At 37.9% G+C, this 19,742-nt stretch overlaps 1 protein-coding gene across 1 annotated transcript in view; it reads left to right on the top strand.

Moving 5' to 3' along the window:
- The window catches only part of LOC146487104 (uncharacterized), a 201,041-nt gene that overhangs the window by 6,111 nt on the left and 175,188 nt on the right, over positions 1 to 19,742 (top strand). Inside the window, exons 8-11 of the mRNA XM_085089413.1 lie at positions 247 to 621; positions 1,380 to 1,502; positions 1,845 to 1,967; positions 7,253 to 7,387. Of these exons, the coding sequence (XP_084945539.1) occupies positions 247 to 621; positions 1,380 to 1,502; positions 1,845 to 1,967; positions 7,253 to 7,387 (756 nt within the window). The remainder of the gene's footprint in view (positions 1 to 246; positions 622 to 1,379; positions 1,503 to 1,844; positions 1,968 to 7,252; positions 7,388 to 19,742) is intronic.

Here is a 19,742-nt window from a genome sequence, read left to right as displayed (position 1 = left end):
TATTTAACAAGAGCTACACTTACCCGAGAAAATTCCCAAATGCACTTATAGGCGATATCTATCCCTCTTCCAAGACAATCCCACAATCACCTACTCGTAACAGTCTTTTCACAGTTTTTGGAGTGGAGAATTATTCAAGATAATTCATAACGCAAATGGTGATAAGTCGCGAATCAGGATACTTGGTACTAGAACAGATTTTTATGCAGAAACTGCCAATGAATTTTCATGTTCTTCTTAATACAGACATATGCCGACCAGGATGGAGTTACTTTGGTGGTTACTGCTACTTCACAAGCCGTGCATGCGCTTCATGGCTGACCGCTGAGACAAACTGTTCTACAATGAGCTCTAGTCTGGTTACGGTTCACAATCAAGAAGAAAATATTTACATTCAGCATCGCATTCTCGGTGAACAAAGCTGGATTGGTCTGAATGACAGAAGTGTTGAAGGATCGTTCGTTTGGACCAACAAAGAAGTGAGCAGTTTTAGGTTCTGGGCACCGAGACAACCAAACAACTGGAGGAATGAAGACTGCGTGCACAGTTTGGGTGCAAAGCATGGTTATACTTGGAATGATGTGTCATGCGATAACTGTAACAACTTTACTTGTTTCACAGGTACAGTGCAGCGTGCTTGTTTAGTTTAACGTTGAGATTTAATGTTTAAAGTCGATAAAAACCCATTTGAGTTCAGCAAAATCTGAGAGCAGCGGATACATCCTCCTCAAAGTCTTTTGTATTTTCTTAATTGCAACAGGTAGTGTTTAATTAGATCCCAGCTTCCTCCTCTCTCGAAGTTTCAAAAAAGTATCATATTTCCTTCAACAACTATTTCTCGTTTTCTTTGTTTTGTTTTGTTTTCTTTCGGAATTTCAAAGAGAAGTATGTTTGTGGATATTCTCTCAAATCGTGCAATCTGACTTAATGTTAGCGTCAGGGTCACGCAGTAGTAATCGTTCGTTTCGGTGGAATAACTGCTTCGAAAGATATCACGGCCGCCTTTGAAATTCGGATTTAGTCCATTGTGATGAAAAATCTAACGATGCCTTCATCGAAAGTCCTATCAAATTTTCGAAATGCTTGGACACGAGCACTTTTACTTTAGGAGCTCGTGAATTCGGGTAATAAGATTCCGTTCATGAAATCAAAGTATGTAAGCTTAAGTAAACTTGCATTATAAAAGGTGTGGGCATTCAGGCAGCAACATTTTATTTCATTTTGTTTTAAATTTTTCATATGTTTCCAGGTTAATCATGTGAACTGTTTGCTGACGAGACAGAACCCTTAAAAATGACTTGTCTGATTATGATACTTGTTTAATGCTACAGTAAAACAATCGTCCCATTTAACGTTGATTGTTCAATTTCATTTTTTAGACTTTGATGAGTGCACCGCTAATGCTTTTACCTGTGATGTAAATGCTGCTTGTCAAAATACTGTGGGTTCATTCACCTGTTCATGTACAACTGGATATACAGGGGACGGACAAACCTGCAATGGTAAGACTTTAATGCTAATTGCGCTAAAAGTCTAGGAATAAAACTGTTCTTTTAGAAATGAGGCGCGTCGGTTAAGGAAAAAAAGGGAAAAAAAATGACTTTAAGTATGTATGCTATTAACTTCTAATTGCTATAACATGACGATGAGGATGAGGATGATGATGAGGATGATAATGACATACTACTCACACAGCAAAAATACAAACAAGTAAGTACGGAAACATCCTTTCAATCAATTCCTCAGAAACCCCTTAATCGTAGACTAATCCGAACAGTCAGAGTGAAATTCAACCGAACATAACGGCTAATACTTAGACCTGTTCGCGTTAACCTTTCGCACAGATATAGACGAATGCTCTATCAACTCTCACAGCTGCGATGTCAATGCTGCGTGCAGCAACACTGACGGATCATATACTTGTACATGCAACGCTGGTTATTCAGGCGATGGGAAATCTTGCACGGGTAAGTGTTTAGGTTGTTCGTGTCGTTTTCTCCTGATTACAGACGCAACATCGCCAACAATTCTATTGTCTTTCGCGACACGTACTTACGGTGCCAAAATTTGCAAAATGAGGCATAAAGATGGTGAGTTGTTCCCACGGGAGTAACAGGTAACTGCAATCGTGGACAAAACGGTTAAGAAAAAGTACCCTTCTAAGCGTTTTTACAAGTAAACAATCGAACGACCATATTTTCCCCGCCCCCCTCCCCCCAACTCAATGTTGTTTGGTGGGTCACGAACAGTTTCCCGGCAATCAGCACTTCCCAAATCAACATTGTATAGGGGGAGGGGGGGAGGGAGAAGTAACTTGTAGAAATTCGAGGGGTGGAAGAGGAAATAATTGTTTTTGGTGGGCCGCGTTCAGATTTCTTAACGAGAATTGTCCACGATTGTAAAACAGACAAATTGTTTAAAAACAGAGATCTAACCCTGCACAGAAACCCGGCCGGGTGATATGTAATTGGACATTGCGTGCTAATTAACGTCCACGAATATTGCCGTTAATTGGTCCTAATTCGCGGAGATAATGGTTGTAATTTGTAACGCAAAGAGATGCATTATCTCATCACTTCGCCATTTATACAATGGTTTTTACGGGCGCAATTGACTCGTAAAGAAAGGCGTATATTGCATATTTGGCGCGGCAGAAGATATTACCAGCCGTAGAGATACCGAAACAATGCAACATTTCACTTGCATCGGTATACAGAATTCGAGACGAGTTCATATCCGTGAAACAGACCGGCCCCGCTTAAACGCGCAGGAGAACGTCCAAGCAAGTTGTGCGCGCGATCAGAGAAAAATTATTCGCTGTTTGCGAGCGCTACGAAAAGAGGAAGGACATTTTTCTTCCAGTAGGATTAAGGAGCGGGCTGGTCTAAAGCCTAATGAAGTAAGCAGCAGGACCGTTAGGCGTTTTCTGCACAAGGAAGGCTACCACTACCTGCAGGTGCGTAAAAAAGGCTTGATGTCCGAGGATGACATGCGTCAACGTGTTCACTTTGCAAAGAACATAAAAAATAACCACTCTCGGGATATTTGGTGCAATACGGTTGCTCTCTGTTTGAATGGTGTCAGTTTCTATTATAAAAGAAATCCGGCGGATCAAGCTAGAACGCCACAAGGGAGAGTATGGAGGAGAGCGTGCGAAGGGCTTATTCAGGGATGCACGGCTAAAGGATGTAAAGAGGGGAGTGGAGGTCGCATTTTAAGATTAATGGTGGCCATTAGTTACGGTAAAGAAGTAATTGAGTGTCATGCATATGATAATCTGGACAGCCGTTCATTTGCCTCTTTTGTTAATGGAAAATTTGATCCTATGTTTGCAAGAGCAGACAAGAATGGTTCTCGCATGTTTGTACAAGTCAACGCACCGAACCAGAATTCTGCTCTTGTTAGAAGAGTACTTAAAATAAAAAAAGGGCAAAACAATTATGTATACCGCCTCGCAGCCCTGACATAGATCCTATCGAGAATTTCTTTAATCTTGTTAAAAAAAAAAAAAAAAAGCTGAGAAAACAGCCTCTAGAATTAAACATTACGCGTGAGACATTCGATGAATTTTCCACACGTGTAATCAGAACAATGTACAACTTTCCATCAGAGGTAATCGACAAGATTATAGACACTATGGATGACCGTATGGATGCCATTATTACTGGAAAAGGACAACGCACTAAGTATTAATACTTGTATTCAATATACATTTATTAATCTTGCAACTCAGGACACGAAAGCGGTCTTTTCTGACCAAGTAATAATCAGAAGATTACGTCACGCTAGTATTTTATTGTGTTACATAGTACAGCGTGCGTGACAGGCATGTCACAAACGTTAACAAATACATTCTACAAGAGAAAATGTGTCCATTTCTTGCCGTAACATCTACCTTTCTTCCGTTTGTTTACATATAACTCTTAATAACGCAAAATACTTTAATTGCATACGATTAACAAGAAGGCATTTAGCACTTTCAACGATTAACAACGATTAACAGCAGTTTTGTATTAAAAGAAATGACTATCTATTCTTTTCACGACCATTCGGTGTTAACCGTTGAAAACCTGTGTTAATCGTTGTTTTATTTCACCATTGCCTTGAAACTGTCAAGTTAATCGTTACATCCCGAATTCTAGGCCTGGCTCGCCACAAATAAGGCTTGCAAAACATCGTACACATGGCGGGATTTCTCTTTGCTGCTCCCGCGGGATTTGAAAATTGAAATAAAAAATTCTCTAACGCACAATCATCATTTCCGTTTCACGTTCATCTACTAAGCCATTTTTAATATACATGAGCGGACGCTTTCCTGTGCAGAAGATTGGAGTATCAGCAGTCAGGGAAATATCCTTTGCAAAATTAGTTTTTGGTGCGCGCTGAAATAGTTGTGATGCTTGTTGGAAAAGTGAACTGAAATCCCGAATTCCTTCAATAGAAATTCCTTCGCCGATAACCAGCGTTCATTACGATCAAGTTTCAGTGCGAGATGATAATGTTCACCACCGTTTTTATGTTTCTCCCGACAGCAACACCACTGAACAACTCTTACTTTGCCTTGAGAAAATGCGGACACGACTGCTGAGGCGAAATTTTCCCGGGTTGGAAATTTAGTAATATCTGCCTGGCTATATGTCACCAAATAAACACTGCGTAGGTCACTTCTAAGGAGAGAATCTTCGGATAATGATTTACCCGGCTGCTCTGAACTAGATTCATCACTTTCATAGCTTTTCAAAAGATCCATAGTGTTGGTGGTTACTAACTTCACCAAAAAATGTCCAAACAAGTGGCCAGAACGACACGCGAGTTGTTTATATCACGACCGGCGTGATCTATTTTTGGCTTGTTACATCTCTGCTAAATAGAACACTGACGTTAACGTACGCGTAACTTAGAGAACACCGACCGGTGTGTCTAAACACGGCTCCCTTGAAGTTCAAACTTTTTGAGTTCTGAGGAAATGGAAAAAAATTGGCTGACACAATCGTGGACAAAACGGTTAAGAAAAAGTACCCTTCTAAGCGTTTTTACAAGTAAACAATCGAACGACCATATTTTCCCCGCCCCCCTCCCCCCAACTCAATGTTGTTTGGTGGGTCACGAACAGTTTCCCGGCAATCAGCACTTCCCAAATCAACATTGTATAGGGGGAGGGGGGGAGGGAGAAGTAACTTGTAGAAATTCGAGGGGTGGAAGAGGAAATAATTGTTTTTGGTGGGCCGCGTTCAGATTTCTTAACGAGAATTGTCCACGATTGTGGCTTCGTTGTTTCGGGCTCGCGTCGTGTTCGCTTCGTTGAAATAGGTGCTGTCAATCAAACTTTTAGATGTGCGAAGGTGAGATAAAATTGACAATAGCAGTCGGGATAAAAAAATCTATTCATGCGCCGCTAGCGGTAAAAGAACAATAATCTAAGAACTCCGCTTGAGCCGAGCAACACCAGTTCCTGTTGTATTTAATGTGTAGTATTCATAGTAGGTGAAAAATTACACTTCTGGCTGCGTTTTACTCTGCGAAAAGAATTTAAGGCCAAAAAAAAGTGTAAAATCCCGAACGACGGCAAATTGGTGACTAGCGTGGAAACAAGTTTTTTTTGTGAAAAAAAAAAAATTCAAATTTCGATCCGTTTATTGAGATCAAAATGTATAAAAGACTTGCTTTTTATCGTCAGTGTATTCTTATTTAAATAATGCTTTTGTTTGAACAAAGCCTTTGAAAGTTTTTTTTTTTTTTGCATTCTAAAGGCGATCATATTTATTAAAGAGAGTTGTACTCACAAGCTAGTCAGCAAGTGGTCAATATGACTACTGAAGGGTCATAGCGATTGCAGTAATCAAGGAAATGTCATGAAATTTAGTAGCATGCAGCGCAGGTGACCGGTTATTACGTAATTAAAGTTCTATTTCAGTGACCTTTCATGCGAGGCACACGCCATTTCAATGCTTAATTACAATGACTTGCCCACTATTGTTTGTGGAGGCGGAGCTATTAATTTATTAGAACTTTCGCGGTAAGTTTAAAACGATAGCTCGACTCCCGTGGGAGTACCGAAAAGGTTGAACTCGCAAGCAAGTTCAGAATTGTGGGGGTAGGTCTCGGAAAAACAGGAAAAAATAATACTTCTAACCGTCGGATTCCTGAGAAAACTCAGCTGTGGAATATTCACATGTCAAACAAAAATAACCATATGAATAGTTTCGTGCTTACCCCTTATTTCTTCAAAAATCTCGTCCAAAAGTGTTAGTCCCATGCAAACGGAGTGCCGAAATAGCTACTTTTGAAGCACGAAATAATAATACTTCTAAAGCAGCTACAAATATATCGAAGGTCACATTTGCTTTATTAACATCTCTTCTACAAAAGCCATATGAATAGTAACTGGTAAACGGAACAGAACGCTCATAAAAGAAGAATTTAGAAGCGCTACTTCGCATTTTCTGCCAACTTTCTTTATTGTTTTGTGTGCTTTGTGTGATGAGATTTCAAATTTAGCGCCAGCGAGCGTAACAAAAGTCCCGGATATGTCGCGGCATTGTGGGCGATGAATCGGCTGGGATACACAAAAGAAGCCTGACTCTACCAATATCAGTGTTTTCTTCACCTTCTGGGACCCAAGAAGGGGTAATTCCCCCCCTCCGTCACCCCTGCATAACCCCTGCAGTACTTAAACTATGAAATTTGACCCATGGATGAAAAATAAGACGTCCAAAGATATTTCGTTTGAGGTCCATAACGGAATTGGTTGACGTCACATAATGTGGCAATTGCGTACGCCACGACTGTTAACCGGGGCCCATCTTCGAACCTGGGTTATGGAAGTGAATAAATTCGTGGGTAAAAATGTCAACTAAAAATGGTAAATCCTTAATTAAAGTGCACCTAACCTCCAAATACAGCCTATAAAAAGTCAAAATTTGGTTGCAAAAAGGCTCAATGCGTTTGGAACAGCTGCAAAGATTTATTTAAGCGAAAAAAATTGGTGGGTTAGGTGCACTTTAAAGGTAAAATAGGTCACATTTGCGGTAATTGGTGTCTGAATTATTTCAGTGAAAAAACCGATTAGATTAATAGCCATTACAGGAATGGAGGTGTCTGAATAATTTAATTTGTTGCTATTGTCATGCAAACAGAAACAGGAGCATGATTTTCATATTGCATTCCACTGTAAAGATTTCTGTCACACAAACTCCTACGACATTGTCCAAAAACGTCCATAACTGGCATCGCACTGATTTGTTTCCCACAGATGTCGACGAGTGTGCCAGTGGCTTGCACAGCTGCCACAGTTCCCGAGCTACTTGTAACAACACTGTAGGATCGTACAATTGTTCGTGTGATCATCCTTACACTGGAGATGGAAGGACTTGCAATCTTGTGTCAGGTAACTACCCCGCATAGGTTTGAGTTCTGTTCTGTCTGACAGAGATTTTAATCTCTGAAGTAATATGAACAGGTTTATTGCCATCTTAGGTCAGTTCTGAATGATAAAAACTAAAAATAATCATAACAATAAAATAACAATTAGAGACGATTTCAAACATACCTGCTATAGTTTAAGCGTGGGGCGTTATCATCCTGCTGTAAGGGCCGTGACTGGATAAGTTGATATACGCTGCAAGCATAAAGTAAAGAAAAAAAAATATACTTACTTCGTCTAAAATCTAAGACAAAATGCTGTTCTTCGTATTTCTCCCTTGTAGTCAAAGACGTAAGGCGAACCTGGAAAAAAAAAAACTCAGCCCGAATCATTAATGCGCAGTACCTAAAACATGCTCCCCTCTTTGTGCTATCCAGCACGACTCTGCCGTTAAACGTTTTTCTATGTTTAATTGCAATCTCTCGTGAAAAGCTATTTGCAATCGGAGTCACTGCCAAATAACCTCCTTGGTAGGGCGCATAAGAAGTAAACTTATTATTTTCCGGTCTTTTTCATGATTTATTCCCGTTCCGTACAAGTAAACCTGCCATCACTTGCTTAAATGCTATTTCATTCAGTTGTTTTTAGGAACAGTGAATGATTAAAATAATTTCAATGATTAAATCATTAAAATGATTGAACTCTTTGGAATACACTGGAACGTCTTTTCAGTCAGGCAATTTTACTTTCATCGATTCTGTGCTCAAGCAGTTTAAGGCCTGGGTCAAGGGCTTTTAAGAGGAAAAACGGTTTATTTTAGATAACTTTAACAAATTCAATGGCACTGAACTGAAATTTGGAAGATAAAAAGATCTCATCATTCTGAAAATTTCTAAGCATAATAAGTAGTGTTATAGATCACGTGACATGTCACGTGACCATTTTTGTGAAAAAAGCAACGATTTGACAGGTAGGCGACGGTTTTAAGAGATAACATCAAACAAAAACGCGTTTCTAATAAAGATTAAATATCTCCATCGCTTCACGTTTGGAATGATCGTCCATTTTTCTCCAGAAAAAAATTATCAGGGCAAAGGTCATTTTTTAGTCCACAATTCAACCTTTGATTGTTAATTTCTTCAATTTAAAAACTTAAGGACAGTCATTCCAAACGTAGAAAGTTAAATATTTAAAATCTGCTTCGGAAAGACTAATTCAGTTATCTTTATAAAGAAAATTCGCCGCCATATCGCCGATTTACGAAATTCTCATATTTTGGTCACGTGATGTGTCACGTGAACAAAATTATACGTTAAGGCAAAAGAAAACATTAAGTTTAATATTCAGGGAAAATTTCATCCTGTTCTAGGCAGACAAACCGAAGATATAGGGGATCATTCATAATTTCTGAACACCCTTCAAACCCAGGCCTTAAACTGCTTGAGTGTTTGTTATCCTGAGAACAAAAAAATGACCCACTGGCCCCTATATCTCTACCATACCAAATGGCACAAAGTAATCAAGTAAATAGGATAGAGGAATATGGCGAACTTTGTTAAAATTGCTTTGTTCAATCACATAAAGTCCGATCAAGAATTCATTTCGAAACTGCGAAACTAGTATGTATATATTTGGGATAGCCTACCGTCTGTTGCACCCGTCCAATTTCTCTCACATTGTAGGAATGAATATATGGAATAGTTAAATTGCGTGAACCTTTTAAAGGAAGCGGCAACCACACTATTTGGAGACCAATGGAAAATTTCTTTTCATGGAACAATAAGACTTGACAAACCAGATAACATCCGTCCGTCCGGATTGTAGGCATGAAAATCAATACCACATAAGGCTGTCTGTGCATGGATATCAGCCATCGAATTCCTCTGATTCCTATGTAAAATTGACATCTCCGTCACATTCTAAAGATCTTTACAACAAGGGACTCTTTGGGTTCACTGCGTCGCTCTCGTTTGCTCCGTTCTAGAGTATTGTTGCGTTGTTTGGTATAACGCCCATCCTGACTATCTGTCTAATAAATATAGCGGGTCCAAATGCGAGCTTTAAGGATAATATACCCTCGATCTTTATACCAGGAAGACTAACAACTGGCTAAAATCGCTAGACTTGAGGACAGGCGCAACGAACTCTGCATGAGAACTTTTGATAAAATTACAAAAGGGGGGCCCTAACGTCAAAATATCTCACCCCGACTAGGCCTATCGCCCATGACTATTCTCTTAGAAACTCTATTCTTGGAAGTCTTTTAAACGTAGAACTTAGAGTTTTAAGTGAAGCTTTCTCCCTAGTACTATCTTAATGGCAAACGTAACATCTTCTAAAAGTTGAATGTTATTCTTAATTTACGTTTTTTTTTTTTTTTAATTCAGTATGATTTTTCAGCCTCTTTTATCGATATTCTTGTAATTTTACCTAGTTTACTATTTCAAACTACAAAATTGTAAACTCCAGACCCAATGAGGTTTTTGTAATTTTTCTAGATATTGTAAACTCATTGTAATTCATTTTAATGCGAGAATGCGGTGATTAAACATCTTTATTAGTATTATTATTATTATTATTATTATTATTATTATTATTATGTATAAATCATTCCTGTGGAGCGCTCTGAGCTTAATGTCAAAATATCTAGATACACCAACTGATTGCCCTCACACCATCTCTAGGGATTGGTTGTGTGCATTCCATGAATTATCTATCTAGAAAAGAACATCAAATATAGAGATAGTTCCCTAGAAGTGTTAGTTGTTGTTGTTGTTTAATTCTTTTCTGCTTAGTTTACGTTCAGTATTTCTACAATATTTTTGAAGTCCTTCGGATGAGCAGAGAGATCAGAGCGCTTTTTTGTGCCATTACTAGGTTCATAATATATTAAAAAGTGACGTGATTGCGTGATACGTATAATTTTGCTTAACTCTATTCAGCCTACTGCAATAAAACCTGGAGGAAATAGGTACATTCAAAACTGTTTAAAAGAGGTAATCAAATCCAAATTTTGATGAACATGTGATTCTAAAAATTTTGTTGTCATAGGAAAATAAAGTCACATGAACATCTAAATGTCATACGAAATTGCTCCTTGATAATCAGACAAGTTTCGGTTGGTTGATCCTTGCTTTAATATTGAAAATGATATGAAAGTTCAAAATCAGAGAGGGAAACCCCCCCCCCCCCCCCCACCACCAACTCTGCCTTCCATGCTGAATACGGTTTTATGTACTTCAATTTCATAGATAGTCTTGCCTATTGGAAGGGCAATTCTAATTAAAATAAGGATAGGGTGACTCCTGGTTAAAGTTTTTTTTCCTATCAAAGCTTTTTTTTTTATCATTTTTTCGCAGTAACTTGAAAAACTTAAATATTCATTTACATTTGGACTATATTGCTTCACCACTGATTTGAATTTTGAAAAGAGCCGATCAACAAAATTAGATAGAATCGGAGCAAATATGTTCTTATTATATCTGTTGTCATCATTATCGTACGCAGTTAAAAAATGCACGTGGTGATTGCTCAAGGTAGTTTAATTTTTTTAAATGTGCTCTTAACTGACGATGTTACCTGAAATTCAAGCGGTGAGGGTAATAGGCGGAAAGAGGTTGCGTAATGGTATGTGGAATGGCGTGCGGAATGGCATAATTATGCGAAATACGATTTACGTGGGGAATAAATTAACTGAAGAGCGCATCCTGTTTTCGCGCCAATTTTATAAGAGCAGCAGTTTTTTCGATGTTGCGGACTATTAAACAACCAAACAACAGATCGAGGATTAGAAAATATATGCCTGGGATAGAACAAACTCTTTCCGCCTTTTACCCTCACCGCCCTGTTTCATTTTCGCAATTTACAACTGGTAATTTATGGGAAAGCAAAAGCGGTGAGGGTAAAAGGCGGAAAGAGTTTGTGGAATGGTATGTGGAATGGCGTGCGGAATGGTATAATTATGCGAAATACGATTTACGTGGGAAATAAATTAACTGAGGAGCGCGTCATGTTTTCGCGCCAATTTTTATAAGAGCAGCAGCTTTTTTGATGCTGCGGACTCTTGTTAAATATTAACAACAATTCGAGGATTTGATCGTCTGATTGTTGATTTGGAAGAAGTGAGGGTAAAGAAAGCGATGAAAACTGTTTATAGTTTTCGTATTCAAGGAACTATGAGTAAATCGCTCGACGAATTAAAATGTAAGGTGAGAAAAAGTAGAACATATTTTTCCCATGACAGCCATGAGTTGTACAAATTTTAACCGTCAAAGAGTCTGATAAAATGACCGAGTTTAAATTTAAAATTTCTCACATAATAGGTTTGGCCTTGGACTGATGTTATTTCTCCAGTCTGGTGTTGCTTTTTGTCTAGGCTATACTCGCATCCACGTTCTTTTTGTCCACTGGAAATTTAATTTATTCTTAGTTCCTTGAATGCGAAACTTCATCGATTTCTTCACTGTTACTTCCTAACCAGCGATCAGACATGTTCTATCCCAGGCATATATTTTCTAATCCTCGATCTGTTGTTTGGTTGTTTAATAGTCCGCAACATCGAAAAAACTGCTGCTCTTATAAAATTGGCGCGAAAACAGGATGCGCTCTCCAGTTAATTTATTCCCCACGTAAATCGTATTTCGCATAATTATGCCATTCCGCACGCCATTCCACATACCATTCCGCAACCTCTTTCCGCCTTTTACTCTCACCGAAATTCAAGGCAAAGATAAAGTTGGGGAGTTCCTTTCTCTAAGAATTTGCCAGCGTACAAACAAACCTACAGATATAGTGGAATGTAAGGAATAATGACAGCAAAGCCAACTAGGAGCTGGTCATGTTGTGAGTTCGTAATATACCCGTGCATTCACCCTGATTTTTTTTTTCAAGCTTTCTTTTCGAAACTGCTAAGTTGCATTCTAACTGCGAGGATCTTTCTTCTATTTAATCTTTCATGCGCAACTTCAAAGTTTACCGCTGAAGGTCAAATGTTTGCATTTTTACGGACTTTGAAAAGCTCTTGTGTCGCTCTTTATCATTTGTCCCTAAAGCAATTTACAGGAATCTATAGACCATCCTTCTAACATTCAACAACCAGAAGCATAATCGATTTGAAGGTTTGGCAATTAGTGAAAATTAATTTTATTCACGAAGTACTTTCACTGCAGTGCTTGTATGCCTTCGAAATGAAATTATTTCGTATACACAGAACAATGCAATATTTCCCAAAATCATTCCAACAGATATTAAGAGAGGCCCTCAAATCCGTGTAATAAGTTAACGCCTCAATTAAATGACGATTTTAACGGATTTTCGTTATTTGCATTTTTCTTTGAAATAAAATAATATTTCACCGAAAAAAAAACTATAGAGTGATTTTAGTTATTTCATAGCCTAGCTAACATTAAAATATGAATGAAATAGAATTTTTCTACCTTTGTCGTGATAGATTGAACTTTTACGGACAGACGCTCTTAAACGATCGTGTATTTCGGGGCTCGACCAAACATCATTTTTCCTGTATATCTCCTTTTGTTAGGGTTTATTAAGAGACTATAATTATTTTGTAACCGGAATACCCACAGAGTTATGAATGCTGTTTAACATTTTGTGTTGGACTTTTATAATTCATTCGCAGCACAGTGACCACGAGCTTGTAACACACAAATTTTAAAGGCTGAAATATCTCGGGCCATAACCAAAGATTACTTTTTTTTCCTGTACCCTCCTTTTGTTAAGAGAAAGTCTAGAAAGCAGACATAGTCATTTGAAGTTTTGAAAGACTTTGAATTTAATTCTGAAAAGTGATGTGGTTATCATTGTTCTTGAAAATAATACTTTTGTATTTTTTTTTTAATTCTTGATGTTGTCATGCAACTTATTGCATGTTTTGTTTGTTCCTCAGAATGTCAAAGTTATCAAATTCTGACAGGTGCTTACAGAAAAGTGACGTCCTCCAATAATTTAAACTTTGGCTGTGACCGAGGTATTGGCCCTGGGTGGTTCCGTTTCCAAGGAGCTGCGGGAACACGAATGCCCACTTCATGTCCACCTAAGTTTCGCTGTAATACTAATGTACCCGGTTGGTTGGCTGGTGGGCATCCCACGGTGAGTTCAGGCGAGGTAACCAAGCGGGTATGTTTCCACTGGTCGGGAAGTTGCTGTTATTTTTCAATTTATATAAAAGTAAGGAACTGTGGTTCTTTTTATGTGTACTACCTTAATAGTACACCAAATAATGGCCAATGTGATTTTCGCTACTGTGGCAGTGACTAAGGAGTTGTTACATTCTTTCAGTAATCCTACATCACTACTGTAGAATTCCGAAAGGAAACTATATTTGTTATCTTCCTATTGAACTCCGAAAGTAACAGCCCCCTCCCTCCCGAAAGAACAAAGTAACGGCCCACCCGAAAGTAGCGGTCCTTCGAAAATGACAACTAAACAACAATAAAATACCGCATTGTAGTTGATGTAACGTTTCAAGTAGTATTTTTTGACTCTATAATACCATTCTACAAATAAACTGTCTCTATTTCGGTTGACTTGCAATTGCGATTGCAATTTCTTATTTACAGTGAAAATCGCCAATAGGTTCGTGCCTTAGATCGTAATTACAGTTTAATTTATATCAGCATTGCTTTAGAAAACGTAGAACGGCCTTCCAGATTTAAAAAAATCACTGAATTCAAACCGAAACTCTCTGCTCTCAAGCGTAATGCGGCTGAAAACTCCTAAGTGCAGGACGTAACATCGTGCAGAATAAGTTGGGATTTTATTTCAAACCTAACTGCATCCTGCTGAAGGCCATCATTTTAAAGTTGTATGTGTCAATAGAGTCAAATGATGCTGTGATGCAGTAGTTAGTTACGGTATAATATGAACATTATGTTTACTACACAGTAAGATCATTTGGGGTACTTTTTTTGTTACTGTTTGCTTTGTTCATGTGGGGAGTTAATAACATGCATGATCGGAACGTAACTGCTACCCTAAAGTAAAAGCTACTCGAAAGTAGCGGCCCATTTGGCCTGCTAGATCCGAAAGTAACAGGGGCCGTTACTTTCGGAATTCTACGGTAATTAAAGGAATTACTCACTTTCCATTGTATTAAAGGAATTGTAATCAAAGTAATGGGGAAATCCATGAGCAGCCTCACCAGCCGTTTGCATTTCCTTTTTCCCCCTTTTTCTTAACCCTTTAAAGGGACACAGTCAGCTTTGTGACCGTGCTGACCTGAACACTAGTTTGGTCAGTTTGAAAAGCGCCTACCTCAACCTGAAATCAAAGTTACGAGTCAAATACATCTAGAAATCCGCTTCAATCTTCCCAGTGTTTTAATGGATTTTCAATCTTTTACTGAAAACCTGTTTCTAAGTATGTTTTTGTTCATCTTATGATCCTATTTTATCATATTTGGTTAAAAACGGTATGGATCGCGTCTCCAAAGGAACATGAAAAGAAGAGCAGGGAAACGTGAAGGCGCCGCGCGAAAGAAATTGCCTGCGTTGACTAAACTAACGAGACAAATCAATCAAAAACATTGCAGAGCAAATCACCATTACATATATTTGGAAAATCGCATTTTCTCAACCTAGCGAAAGTTTCGTGCGGAGGGAATGGTCGTAAACGTTTCGAACTTCGCGTCATTGCTGCCTGGTTTGGAGCTCAGACGAAGACAAGCTTTTAAAATCCGGTACACAGTCGATTATCTCTTCAACAAGGACAACCTCCAGTAGAACCTTGTTTACTACGGGTCGAGCAAGCGCTCTTGCAATGACATGAGTTTGGTTCCTAAATTTAGATAGTGGAGAAGTTGTAGAAACGAAATTATAAGCGCAAAATATCAGATTCAAAGCAGAAATGAACGATTACATGTGTTTCTCATTTCAACTGATTCTTCGACTTCAGAGGTATTCGTTGACGTTTGGCTTTGCCTGGAAAAGTCCATAGGTAAATTCTCCATGGTATCAAGAAAATTAGTATTCTAGTATTTTTTTTAATACTTTTCTTCTTTATTTTCACCACACACGTTACAAAGCAAAACAAGAGTACGAAAGATATATATTACAATACATTTGAAAATACTAATGACTAAATGTTACAGTTTTTTCAGTTTACAACACGAAAAGAAAAAAAAAATGATCTAGTAAATGCATTTCTAATATTGTAATGTACGTGGAGTAGGACATTTTTAATAAGTAAGAGCATCCTTTAAGGCGAGTATTTAGGATATAAGTTATGAAAAGCTCTCTATTTGATATTTGAGAGTGATATCATCTTTGAAACCTTCAAGAGTTATTGCTTGAGAATGTAGCTTACGAGAATAAATATAATATTGCATGAATAAAAGGGTATAATTGAATTTTCTGGTAACTTTTTTCTCATGTTGGCTAGAAAGCATCCCTAATAGCGTTTCTTCCATCGAAGGGGAGAAATGTGAATTATTTTAGTTTTTGAACCATTGAATTACGTTAGCCATAAATACCTTTGTGAAGTGACAATGGAAAAACGAATGATCAATAGAGTTAGGGTCACCACAATAGAGGCACTCATCGTCATCTTTTATCCCAAATCTGTGTAATTCTTTCTTAGTTACAATGATTCTGTGTATGAATTTGAAATGGAACTCCTTGAGTTTATTCTTCTTACAAATAATGTCTTCAATGATTTAAAAATTGTTTGCCAATCGTTGTCACTTACTGACAGAGACCTGCTCCATTTCATCTGGCCAGTATGACAGCGGGGACTGCCATTGATGAACAACCAGTAAAAATCGTTTGCCTTTATTTTGTTTAGGTTTAATTGAGTGATATCATTAAGCAGGAATTGAAAGGTGTTGTCCATACGCAAATTGTCCGTGATTGCCTGTTCACAGCTTCTAGCTTTGATCAATAGGTGCCTGGGTATAGCGCTAGTAACTTGGTAGAGTTGAAGGAAGTTTGAACGGCAAGAATATTTTTGACTGAACTCTTGAAGTGAAAGAAAAGCGCCATTTTCATTCAGCAGATCCATAATTGTAAGAATGCCTGCTTTTAGCTATTCATCATAATAAAAAGATTTTCCATCAATTAAAATGTCTTTGTTATTGAATAGGATTAGTTCTTGAAATCCTTCACCACTATACAAGCCTTTTAGATCATCGAAAAAGGTAAGGATATCTTTATAAAAAGTTGGCATTTGGGGTAAACGTTTTGGGTCATAATTACATCTTAAGAGAAGATTTAGGCCACCACACTTTTTGAAGAAATAATCCGGAATTGTTTTTCAATTTCGGGTCTCTGTTGACAGTAGTCTCGGAATCCAGGCTAGCCTGAGAGCTTTAATCAACACATCAAAATTGACCATGCGAATTCCCCCTGCTGTTATATCCTGGTAAAGACTTTCCGTTTTTATTTTATCCCGCTTATTTTTCCAAATGAAGTTAAATGCTGTCTTCTTAACATTGGGAATTATCTCATCAGGTACATTGAGGTTGGAGATTGGATAAATTAATTTGGCTAATCCTAAAGATTTGATGATCATAATTCTCCCAAATAAAGTCTCGGGCTTTCCACATATCCAATTTTGTTTGCAATTTCCTTAATTTTAACATGAAATTATGTTCGTCATTTTTCTTTTCGTCGTATGAAATATAAACGCCTAAAACTTTAACGGGGCAACGCAACCACTTCACATTTAACGGCGTCAATTTATTTGCTGACCATTTTCCCAGCCATATCGCCTTGGTTTTTTTAGTGTTGAGACGCAGCCCGGAGATGTCTGTAAAGTCGTTTACAGTTTTCAGAGAGTTCTCTGCGGAGGTTACATTATCGCAAAAAAAGTTAGTGTCGTCTAGGAATTGGCTTATTTTAATCTCATTTCAAAAGATCGTTATTCCCTTGATATCTCTACTCTGGCGAATTTTGTTGGACAAGATTTCCGCAGACAATACAAATAGATACGGGGAAAGAGGACAGTCCTGCCTCACCCCCTTGGACAATTTAAACCAATTTGTTGCAAATCCATTATTGATCACTGCACTCTCGATGTTGGAGTAGAATACTGTTACCCATTTTCTGAGGCTCGTTCCAAAATTGAAAGTATTTAACACCTTTATTATCAACGGCCATTCTAAAGAGTCGAATGCTTTGCTGAAGTCAAGCGAAATTAGAATTCCTCCTTTTTTTTTCGATTCTAGTGTGTTCCATTACGTCATTAATAAGTCTAATATTTTCGCCAATGTATCGTCCTTTTATAAAACCAGTTTGGTCAGTGTGTATAAGGATGGAGAGAACTGTTTCTAATCTTTTAGCGATTGCTTTGGATGCTATTTTGTAATCAGTATTTAGTAGAGTAATGGGCCTCCAGTTAGAGAGTGCTGACAAAGGACCGTCCTCTTTCGGAAGGAGAGTAATTACTCCTCACGGTTGCGAGATGGAGAGCAAACCCAATTCGTAAGCGAAACTTGCGACAAGATCAGTACCCAATAGTTCATAGAAATATTTGTAAAATTCAACTGTGAATCCATCTTCTCCCGGAGATTTTTCATTTTGAAAGGTTTCAAGCGATTTTTTTTACATTCTTCATAAGTTAAAAGGCCTTGGCACTTCTCACGATCATCCTCTGAGAGACGCGGCATATTTAAATTTTCAATAAATTCGTTGTATTTTGTTTCAGAAAAGGATATATTGGACGTATAAAGGTCCTTAAAGAAGGACTCAATTTTGTCTAGAATTAGGTTTTTATCCTTTATTGCGCTGTCATTCTCGATTATAAGTTCAGTAACTTTTTTTTTTTGTGATTCCTTTTCTCTAAGTTAAAAAATATTTAGTTGGGCGTTCTCCGTTCTCCAGCCAACGGCATTTCGATCGAAACATCGCTGCTTTTCCTTTTTGTTCGTAAATTAACTCAAAATCTTTTTTTAAGTTTGGAATACTTCTCCATTCCTAATAGAGACAAGGACCTTAAATAATTAAATGCTTATTTTATACCAGGTGGAAGTCAAATACATGACATTTTTTAACGGCAGTAGTAGGCAGTGAGATTTCGGCTGTAAATATGTTTTTCTCAACTGTTTTCTGAACTTTGGATTATTCACACAACAATTTGTATAAACAATTGCTTTTGTCTGCTGGTATGCGTGGTAAACATGTTTGTCACTCTTGCATAATCACTGCATTCAGTACACTACACGTGGTTGAGCGGCTGCTGTTAAATTTTGGAAATAGTGTGCAGTCGGCTATCGTTCCGTGTGGAAACAACGATGAGCGATTGTTAAGATGAAGTCTTTTCAACCGAAAACTTCTTACACTGTCTTTGCTGAACGGATTAGTGGTCGTATTCCTGCAAATGTAACGAAAGCTACCAGTGGGACAGTGCGAGTATGAAATGAGCGGTCGCCGATAAAAGAACCTCCCTTCCAACTAGTAGTCGACAAGAAGATGAGTTTGAGTTTGTTGTTACGCCTGTTATTGAAGTACTAGTAGTAGTTGTAGTAGGAGTAAAAGTTATGTTGTTCATTTTTTCTTTAATAATAAACGATTAAGAACTCGTTGACATGTTTGAGATTACTAAATAAGGGGAATACGTCGAGCGGTATATGGCGAGGGGGGGGGGGGAGAATATATATTCCCTCCCCCCCCCCTCGTTATAATCCCCTCGTCCGTTGTTATCAGCTATTGTTTTCAGCCCCGCCCTCCCCTTTTACAACCCAAGCCGCACCCAGCTTTTCAGACAGTTAGTAATTGACAGGGGCTATTGAATATATTCAACCGAAAAGAACAAATGAAACCGAGCCAACTGAAAAATAAGAATGCAAACACCCTTACTATGGTGACTCCCGTGAGAGAAAATAATTTCACCTCCCCATTCGTTTTTCCAGAGAGCTTCATCATTAATATCTGAGAAAGTTTCTTGAAGAAAATAAAACAAGGCATTTTGGTCTTTAAGATATGAAAAAATACTCCTCCTTTTGACATTGTCCCTTATTCCGCGTACATTAAAGGATACAACTGCACATTTTTCATTTGCTTGCATTATAAAAGGTATTCACACACAAACACAACAGTAAAAATTAACACTCACACGTTAAGGCAGCGACTTACAAAATACACTTAAACAACTAAATATACGAGGTCCCTTCTTCGATAAACCTTAGCCTATTCCTTCGCAAAGTTAATTAAGAAATATAGAAGGCAATAAATTATTTAACAATCTTAAAGAAGAACTACTGGATTAGATATTTTTAAGATCGTCTTCTGCATAAATCCTGACAGGATTTCCATCTGGCGATATTCTTATGTAGATTTTGCCATCTAATCTAACTAATAATCCGTCTATACGCATTTGATTTGCCTTCATCAATACCTTTCTCCTAGAACTAGTTAAGTTTTCATTT

Source organism: Pavona decussata, unplaced genomic scaffold (assembly GCF_977016875.1).
Source record: "Pavona decussata unplaced genomic scaffold, jaPavDecu1.1 SCAFFOLD_18, whole genome shotgun sequence".
NCBI classification, from domain to species: domain Eukaryota; kingdom Metazoa; phylum Cnidaria; class Anthozoa; order Scleractinia; family Agariciidae; genus Pavona; species Pavona decussata.
Note: the sequence above shows the minus strand (reverse complement) of the source record. Positions and strands in the feature narration are given on the sequence as shown.